The sequence below is a fragment of the Muscardinus avellanarius genome (genome assembly GCF_963383645.1).
Source record: "Muscardinus avellanarius genome assembly, chromosome: 10".
NCBI classification, from domain to species: Eukaryota; Metazoa; Chordata; class Mammalia; order Rodentia; family Gliridae; genus Muscardinus; species Muscardinus avellanarius.
The window spans coordinates 6,903,727-6,914,087 of record NC_137796.1 but is presented as its reverse complement, the minus strand read 5'-3'; the positions used below and the strand labels follow the sequence as shown (position 1 = coordinate 6,914,087).

General features: G+C 41.9%; 1 protein-coding gene across 1 annotated transcript; it reads left to right on the top strand.

The window, feature by feature from the left end:
* Nucleotides 1-266: 266 nt before the first annotated feature.
* Nucleotides 267-10,112, top strand: DYNLRB2 (dynein light chain roadblock-type 2; the record flags this gene model as incomplete). The annotated part of the gene is made up of 4 exons (XM_080703466.1): nt 267-353; nt 1,769-1,844; nt 8,890-9,057; nt 10,069-10,112. 4 exons carry the CDS (start codon nt 267-269, stop codon nt 10,110-10,112), a joined length of 375 nt encoding a protein of 124 aa, XP_080559592.1.
* Between the last annotated feature and the right edge of the window lie 249 nt (nt 10,113-10,361).

Below are 10,361 nucleotides of genomic sequence, written 5' to 3'. Positions count from 1 at the left end.
TTGGAAATAGAATGTCCCTGGGCCCACTCCCATTACCACCTACACACACACACACACACACACACACACACACACACACACACGTTATACAACAAATTATCGATTCCCCATACAATCATTAGGCTTTAGTGCCATTTCCCGAAGTGGAATGCAAACTCCCATTGTGATATAAGATGGTCCACAAATATCAAATAACACAGTGAATCCCATTGGAGAAACTGGCCTCTTTAACATTTTTTCCTTTCACTTAGACTGTATACGGGACCATGTTTGTGGCACAAGTAGATAACACTGTCCCAGAAAGTTTCCATTTTCACCTGAAAGTTGATCTCAAGTTCAGAGCTTTTGTTGCAGTCAGATTTAATAATATCATATACCCTTTCTTCGTTTTGTTTTTCAAAGCCTTCAAGAGGCCTCTGGAAGCTTTTTTATAGTTATTTTTATTTACGACAAATGGTACCACGTTTCTATTTGGTGGTAGTGATGGATAGTTCTTCTTAAAATGCATTTGTTTATTTAGGCTTTTGGCAGTGAGATCAAGAACACAATGGATAAATAGTATAGTGTTTATAATGGCAAAAATCATTAATCTAGTATAACAGTGCCTGAACCTCAGAAAACACCTGGATAGTGGTGGAAAGGAGGAAGTGCCCAGTTAGATGCCAAAGAAAACCATCCTTTTTACTTTTTTATGTTTTTTTTTATATTTTTGGTGGTACTAGGGGTGGAACCAGAGGCTTTCTACCTCCAGGCTACACTCACAGACCTATTATATACTCTATTTGGAAGCAGGGTCTCCCTAAGTTGCTGAGAGCCTCACTAAGTAGCTGAGGCTGGCTTTGAACCTGCGCGATCCTCCTGTCTCAGCCTCCCGAGCGCGGGGATTACAAGCATGCGCCACCACGCCTGGTGCAAACCATCTTTTGACTAAAGTGACACAGAATTCACCTGTTGATGCTGGAGGCCGGGAGGAGTATATTACGGCATCGACAAGGTATTCCGCACTGTGCTCTTTGAGTTCAGAGTACCCATGATTGGTCAGACATGCCCAGTGTCCAGGTTTGGAAAAGATCATCCTTGATTTGTGTATTACTAGAGAGTAAGACAACTGATACGTGATGGATGGGTAAGATTTGTTCAGAAAGGTGAGTTTAGAATCAGTTCTGGGGTCTCAACACAATTGCTCCTAGTTAAACACTCATCTTGTCACAAGACTCAAGATACAATTATCGAAAGGATTCTGAAACGCATTGTTTTCATAGGATCCCCTCTTGCAAATATGGTCATCCCAAAGGACCCCCTCCCCAATTAGGTAATGTTAATGAAAGTAAGATTTCTCGTTAAGGGTCGCTCTTAGGCAGAGGGAGGACATGATACCATCCTATAAATAAAGTACTACAGTATAGAAAAGGAATTGTTACCGATACAGAAAATATCAACAGGCGAGACGTGGCTAAAAATACTTTCCTAGGAAACGGGAACAAATAAAATGGAGTGTGTTCTTGAAAAGCAGTGATCTCTCTGCCCCAGGAGGGTTCAAGCCGAGAGATCTGTGAGGCACAGTGTATGCGGCAGGGGATGGGGTCTTACAAAGGTTTTGATGTGGGACTTGACAGGTTCCAAGGTGACTTTTAAAAACCTAAGATTACAGCACCGTGCCCCAGATTAAGGAGAGAGGGGAATCGGCGTCTCTGCAAACATCATTCTCCTTAGCAGAGGGGTCACCCCTAAGACATTTTTGGTTAATTGACGCCCTCATCTCTTCCAGGCAGAAGTGGAAGAAACCCTAAAGAGAATCCAGAGCCATAAAGGGGTTATTGGAACAATGGTTGTTAATGCAGAAGGTAACTATGTCACGGCCACCTTTCTGACACACATGAGCCAACCAGGGACCTGATGGTTGGGTCAGACCCTCAGACAGACACCTGAGGATTTGAAATCAAAAGCATACTTACATATTTTAGCTACGGAAGTTATCAAACAACTATCGAATAGATATTATATGTGCCAAGCAATCCACTAAGAGCTAGGGCCGTAAATATGAATAAGACATGTCTGAAAATGTCTATACCGTCCTGGGAACCACTAGAGATTATCTACTTCTAAAAGCTTTGCTAATTCTCCTTCATCATTTCAGGGGTGCTAATAAAACTCTCACGTTGAAGACAGCGTATCACTGTTGGCGGTCTGCTTTTGCGTTAACAGTATGAAGGCCGGGTATGGTGGTGTGTGCCTGTAATGTCAGTACTTGGGAGGCTGAAACAGGAGGGTCTCAGGTTGGAGGCCAGCCTGAGCAACTCAGCAAGACCTGTTTCAAAATAAAAACCTTAGTCTAGTGAAGGAGGGGACATAACTGAGGAGAATGGGAGGTGGGGGAGGAAGACTTGAAGAGGAAGACGCCTCAACAGACCTGGTGAGCACACACAAACTTACCGAAGCCAATCGCTGTGCTGACTGCAAGGTGGGGAGGGAGAGGGAGCGGGTGAGAATCGGGGGAGGCTCCACAAGTGCTGAGAAAAAAAGTACTGTAACACACACGTGTTCACTTTACAAAGAGTTTGAAGTTTCAGTCTTTCTTTTTTGTGTGTGTTTTCTGCGGTACCAGGAGGGAATCCAGGGGTCTTCTACCACTCAGCTACACCCTGGCCCATTTCATTTTTCATTTTGAGACAGAGTCTCGCTAAGTTGCCACGGCTAGCCTCGAACCTGTGATCCTCCTCTCTAGACCACCCAAGTTGTGGGATTACAGGCATGCGCTGCCACACTCAGCCTCAGCCTTCGTTTTCAGCAAAATTGTTTCTTTTATTATCACTTACCACCGTTCATCGAACACCACTCGCAGTGTCGTCTGTGGATGTGGCGGATAGGCAGGGTCAGCACATTCACGGCTCCCAGGAGTCGGCTGCCCCGGCACCGCCCTCCTAGAGGAAGCACACCGCATCCCCTCTGTTGCGATGCTCCGATGCTCCGCCATGGTGGCGACCGCTCACAGGTTCCTGCTGGATTTGTTGCTGATCCAAGCATTTTGTAAGAGCAGGAGGTGCCAGAAATTCCAGAGCAATGGTTGAAATAAGAGGAGCCGTTTCACATATTTTATGGTGCAACCATAGAACTGGCGTACTACCAGCTCTGTGCCTGGCAAAATCCATCACTAAGTACGCCTTGCTCAACGCCAACCGAACGTCTGTTTGAACTCCTTTCAATTAAGAACAGAAGACAGCCTCCTTTCCTGCTGCTTGTGACAGTCAGATGAGATCATTGCCAAGGGCCCAGAGCAATAGCCAACACTTAATAGAACTGCAATTAAGTAATTCTGGGAATGCTGGAATTTTAAAATTGATTTTCAGGGATAAAACACTTGATATGTTTTATAAGGTAAATACAAGTCCATGCTAATATATATATATATATATATATATATATATATATATATATATATATATATAGTGACTGACTATGCCTATAATAAATTTGCTAAGCCTAAGTCATCCGAGGGGAGAAGGGATTTAGGATCATCCCTACAGGTAAGCCAAGAGCTCTGTCACATACTTCCAGTCCTAGGTCATGGTGCCCGTTAAACTGGGTTCATTTCCAAATATTTGCACATGCCATGCTGCGCACACTCCCCAGGAGGGCTGCCTGCATGGTTTCCCTAAGTGCTGAGTTTGGGTCTTTTGCAGAGTATCACACAGGGAGTACTTTGCACTGCAGACAGTGTATTGGTTCTCAGTTTGAAGGCTTCTCTGGAGACTCCAGGCAAAGCGTTTCCTTGCCTCTTGCTGGCTTCTGGAGGTGGTTGTCCATCTTGCTATTCCTTGACTTGAACACACACCAGCAGTCTCTCCCTCTGGGGTCTCTTGGCCTCTCCTCCCTGTGTCCCCCCTAGAACTCCAGTTATCAGCTTCCCTGATCCCGTATAGCTTCATTGTAAGCAATTGCATCTGCAGAGATACTCTTTCCAAACAAGGCCATTCTCTGAAGTCCAGGGTAGACTTGAATTTGGGGGTAACACTTTAGCCCAGGGCAACCGTTCCCTCCCTTGGTACCCAGGCCAGCTCATCTGATATACTTCCTGGGAGATCTTAGCACAGGATCATCCAATACCTGGAAAATGGCCACACCCTTAATTCATCATTCTCCTCCCAGGAACTTAACCCTGAGGCGTGATGGAGGAAAGATTGAAACACAGGATACTGAGGCATCATACGTAATAGCAATAAAGACACAAGTAAGAAAATAAATCCATCCCAAGAATAAGGGAAATTCTTTTTTTTTTTTTTCCCAGTACTTGGGGATGGAACCCAAGGGCATTCTACTTCTGAGCTACACCCTCAGCCCTATTTTTTTTAATTCTTTATTTTGAAACAAGTTCTCACTGGGTTGCAAAGGGTCTCACTAAGTATCTGAGGCTGTCCTCGAACCACGATCCTCCTCTCAGCCTCCAGGATTCTGGGATTACAAGCATGGGGAAATTCTTAAGTAATATCTGATGGGGAAATTCTTAAATAATATTGAACTGCTCCATTTAAAATGTCAAAGAGTGTTTGAAGGAAAAATTTTAACAATATCAGATTTTTAACAATTAGATATCAGTCGAATCAGTAGCCACCCTGCTTGAATCATTCATGTAGTCAGTCACACACAGCCGCTTAAATAAGAAAGGGTAGGGGTGTGGCAGAAAAATTACCTCTTGAATAGTAGAATTAAAAGTTACTTTTACTTTCTTTCCCCGAAGTTTCACATTTTAAACTCCTCTCATACAAAAGCAACAAAATATTATTATTAATACCCATGAACTTTTTTTTTTTTTTTTTGGTGGTACTAGGGGTGAAACCCAGGGGCTTTTTCTACCTCCGGGCTATACTCCCAGACCTATTTTTTATACTTTATTTGGAAACAGGGTTTCACTAAGTTGCTGAGAGCCTCACTCAGTAGCTGAGGCTGGCTTTGAACCTGTGCGATCCTCCTGTCTCAGCCTCCCAAGTGCTGGGATTACGAGCATGCGCCACCACGCCCAGCAATACCCATGAACTTTTAATTAACCTCCGCTAGGATACGGATGTGTGGATTCAGGGTACTTCAAGGTCCTGAAGACTCAGTTCTCACGTGAAAGAATATAACCTTCTTCCAAACCTTCTTCCAAAATATAAATGAAGGTCTTATTTTTCTGGCCAGATTATTAATAACCAGAGTGCATGACAAGGCTGTTTATTAATAGCATACAGTATAAGTTGTGTGACCAGAATGTAATAACATACTCCATTGCAATGACCTACTCAATTTTAGATGAACGTGCCATTTACTCTAATGTGGCTTTGAACCTTTCAGAAGTCTTGTGAAATATGGAACGTGTTTTACCAAGATGGGGTATGTGTCTTCTTGTTCTCTACTGGTGGTTTTGGTCGACTACTTAGAGTCAAACCACTTTAACATACTTTCACACTGTCTTTGTGGGCAGGTAGGTCAGCGATGTTTAAGTCGCATCAGATGCCATGATCAAAATTAGTCCTTTGGCTTCACTGTTACCGAGATATAGACTTCCTATTTGTAACAATAAGGCAGACTTATCCATTTTTCAATGCTGTACGGCATAGGTTTTGATGAGAGAATGTTCTTTGTTAACACCGGCTTCTCATTATAAAAAAAGCATCCATTGTTTCTAATACTCCGGCACTGATTTATGATACTGGTGAATATAAGTACCTACCTCTAAAGCAGCTCCAATTGTCATATATTCTTCTGTATAGAAGCCTGATTTGTGTAGGCTCTTAATTTTAAATAGTCTCCACATTTCTCACCATCTGTCATTTGAATTTCATTAGATCTTATCAGCCACCCAGCCAGTTCCTTTTGTTTTGAAACACAATCCAGCCACCAAAGTACAAATGTATAGCTGAAGATGACAAACTGAAATAAATACTGCGTACAGGCTCGCAGGGATCGTAGAGAGTCATATTTTAAAGTAGGGCCATAAATGCGGTAGTATCAAAATTTAAAATGCTCATACTCTTGTTCTAGGAGCTCTCTTTTAAGAATTTATTCTACACATATATACAAGTGAGAAATGGCACGAATAAGAGTGTATTCTGTAGCCCCGTTCATAGAAATCAGAGATCGGGGACAGTGTAAATGCCTGTCAGGAGGACATATTTGTTGAGCGTATCACAATACATCCATTCGATTATTGTGCAGCCGTCAACATGAACGACTTGGCTGTACATGCGCTGAATCCTACAGCTTCCCAAGTATATTAAATGAAAAACTTAAGATGCAGAATAGGCTTGAAAAATATAACATTGTGCATGGTACTACATGCCTGTAATCCCAGGACTTGGGAGTCTGAGACAGGTGAGCTGCAGGTTGGTGACCAGCCTCAGCAATTTAGTGAGACCCTCAGCAACTTAGTGAGACCTCTGTCTCAAAATTTTAAAAGTATTGCCGGGCATGGTGGCGCACGCTTGTAATCCCCGCGCTTGGGAGGCCGAGACAGGAGGATCGCGCTGGTTCAAAGCCAGCCCCGCTGGCTTAAAAGACTCTGTTTCCAAAAATAAAAAAAAGTATAAAATAGGTCTGGGAGTGTAGCCCGGAGGTAGAAGGGTTTCCAGGAACCCCAGTACCACCAAAAAAAAAAAAAAAAATTTTTTTTAAGTATTAAAGGGCTGGGAGTATAGGAGACAGTATGCCCCTGGGTTCAATCCCCAGTACTGGAAAAAATGGAGAAGAAAATACAAAGAATAGAAACAAAAACAAACATTCTTGAGTTGAACTAGAATATCTCTGAAGGGATACCTGGGAAACTGGGAACAATAGCTGTTTCTGAGGAAGGAGGTAGGTAGATTTTATACCACACGCTGAAATTGCTTTTTAATAAGTTATCTGAAATGACCTTGCATGGTCCTGAGCAGGAGCACGTGCATATTTCTAGGTGTTTTCGGGTGTCTGTGGCGTATATGAAAAGCTCTCCAGTGTTTCCATAGTGTGCACTTACCATTCAGAAAGGCTACTGTTTTATTTATGGACTTGTATCATGAACAGACTAACTAAATAGGCCCGAACATCTGATTCATAATCTTGTCAACTTCATTTTAAATAATTTATTCTGGTTGTATTTCTTGTCTTGACACTGAGGAATTGAGACTTCATAGGGAGGCGCAATTTAGGAGGCCACAAAACACGATTCGTCAGAAAGTCCTTAAAAATGGAGGGCCGCCGTTCTGTTTCCTACTTGTTAAAGAGCCATGCCTTCTATCAGGTGTGAAAGGCAGTGACTGTTCTTTAGGGAAAGAGTGTCCCGAGCAGATAACAATACAGAAAACCACAGTTTCATAGGGCACCTTATCTGTGGAAGAGGTTTCCCTGTAAATACAGCTCTTATGTTGTAGAGTAAGACCTAGAGATAGTGGTCATCTTGGAAAGAAACTGGTCTTTCTGAAAGTCAAAACAGATGCTTTCCAAACGGTTTCATGAAAACTTGATAAAATTCCAAGTTTGTGATACTCCCACTTTGGAAAATGCTCATTTTATTGGACAGTTTCTGGAACTACATTTTCTAAAGGAAAACCCGTGGCCATGGTAGACCCTTTTATTTATTGGTCTTAACTCAGCCACCTATGAAATTTGACTGCAATCCCAAATTCACTTCTCTATGGCCCCTAAAATAAAGACAAACTTCCAAGTGAGATCCTTGGAATTCCTGGCTGCCTAGCAGGTCTCGCAATGCTATGAAGGTTGTCTTTGATTAGATACAATATTTGTACAATACCTAGCATGGCGTCTGTTTTGTAACATCCTAACCTGAGCTAGATTGCCATGCACTGAAATGAATTATACCTGCATATTTATCTAGCTGGGATTTTCCAGGAAAGATTATGCTTTAAACTCCTCTAATAGGACAATGAAAAACAAGTGGCCAGATTTAGTAATGTTTAAATTCAAGAATAAGGACAAACCAGGGAAGGCACAGCAAAATACAGTATGTTTGTTACCATATTTTTAACAATTTTTTTTGTGTGTATGTGGTACTAGGAATTGAACCCAGGGATATTCTACCTCTGAGCCATACTTCCAGACCTAGCTTTTTTTCATTTTATTTATTTATTTATTTATTTATTTATTTATTTATTTATTTATTTATTTTGGAAACAGGGTCTTGCTAAGTTGCTAAGTCTGGCATCAAACCTGTAATCCTCCTTTCTCGACCTCCCAAGTACTGGGATTGCAGGTGTTATCCACCACACCATGCCTGGCTTCAACATAAAATTAAAGGCTTGCAAAATACTGTGTGAGGCGTTAGAAAGAAATTTTGAGAAACCCTCTGGAGGTACTTGCAAGCATAGGCAGTGATATCCTTTTATGTTTCTGCTTACAGGGAAGAAGACTAACAGCACTGTCATATTTCAAAGCAAATACAATCGATGGGCTACCTGTGGAAGTGCATTTTATATAAAAATATCTTAACTTAGGACCAAAACAATTGGCAGCTCCCAAATGATTTATACACAAAAAATATCCATTATATTATTGACTACAAAAATGTAAAGTATCAAATAAGTAAACAATAGGAGATTAATTATATTATGATGCATACATGAAATAGTATTCAGAGATAAAAATAAATCACGGGGATGCCATTATCAACAACGTGTATTCTATAACTTAAAAAAAAAGCAACAGTCGAATTTGTAAATGCAGTTTGACGCAACTCTACTCTACAAATCTGTTCAGAGACCAGAAGTCTACCGAGCGATAAAACAAAGTTGATACCAGTGAGCACGGTCAGCCATTACTGTCCTTCCTCTTTGCAATTTTCAATGTTTTCCAACCGTTTTACAATGTGCATTTTACTTTTATAATCAGAAAAAGATAACCCCAAACTAAATCTCACACTAGGCATTCCGATCCGAACGACCCTGGACAACTCAACGACCGTTCAATACGCGGGTCTTCTGCATCAGCTGACCGTAAAGGCCAAGAGCACAGTCCGTGACATCGACCCTCAGAACGACCTAACTTTCCTTAGGATCAGATCAAAGAAGCACGAAATCATGGTAGCTCCAGGTAACCTGGCAGTTCATTTCACGGGGCAAGCATCTTCACACTTTGCTGGTTCGAAACCATGTTTCAGAATTGTAGGGGTGACGGTTTAATCCTCTTGCCTCACTAAGAGGCCGAGCTCCCACATAAAATGGGCCCATAACTGGGAAGTCAACCATATGAATTCACAGATTCTACTCGGTTTAATTTTTGTTCATAATTTCAGCCAGTGAATGATGGTTGATAAGGGAAATGTTTTGGGAGAAGAAGAGAACTGCATAACAGAATAAAAGCAATCTTATTCAACCAAAAAAAAAAAAAAAGAATTGTAATACCTAATGTGAAACATAATCTGCTCTGATTACAAGATGAAGATGTTTGAATCTGAAGATACCAACTGGAACAAGTGTAGACAGTTAGCAATGACTATGGTCTTGGGGCAATTTCAATCTTGCCCACTCGCTTTTCTTAGTAATCCAAGAGACTTAGAGTTTTCATTTTCAGTGAACTCGGCACACAGACTAGAGTGGCCAACATGTCCCCCGTCCTGGGGACGAAGCGAGTGTGGATCCAAGTCCTGTAGGTCTTAACCCTCCTGTGGGGCCACCTGGTCTCCCAGCACACTGCAGCCACAGAACGCTTCCTTCCCTGAAGGAATCGTGTCCATGGCCTGACTGTGTGACTGGAGCCAGGCTCCTCAGTGCAGTCTGCGACAAACTTCTCCATAAAGTAAATAGAGCCTTCTCCGCAGCGGCCTTCCTCCCTGGCTGCACATTAATATCTCTTGGGGAGCTTTTAAAAAAAAATCACCTATGCTGGGTAGGACACCATCCCCAGTCAAAGAAATGAGAATCTGTGAGGCCAGCCTGGGAAATGGGGGATTTTTAAGCCCCACCCCCTGGGGATTCGGATGCGTAGCTGTCAGGCCACAGAAGGTCCCTGTGATATTTGGAGGAGAAAAGCAGATCATCCGAAATGCTCATCGGGTAACTGTGGATTTTAGGGTGCACTAACTCTGTCCGTGTCTCTCCACAGATAAGGAATATCTTTTGATCGTCATTCAGAATCCATGCGAGTAGGCATCTGTTGGCCGACGCCGTACTCGTGACACCAAGCCGGAAACGCTTTAATGATTCTTAAAATTGTATTTCCCTTGAGTCTTTGGACTTTCTTTTCTATTTTTACATCTGAACTATTCTACATGTCTCTTTTAGTCCCTTTTATGGCATTTTAAACGTGTACTTTTGCTATATAATACACAAATTCTGGGATGGATGTCTTTTTTTTTTACAATGCACAAATTTTTATTTTTTTTTTACAATATCACA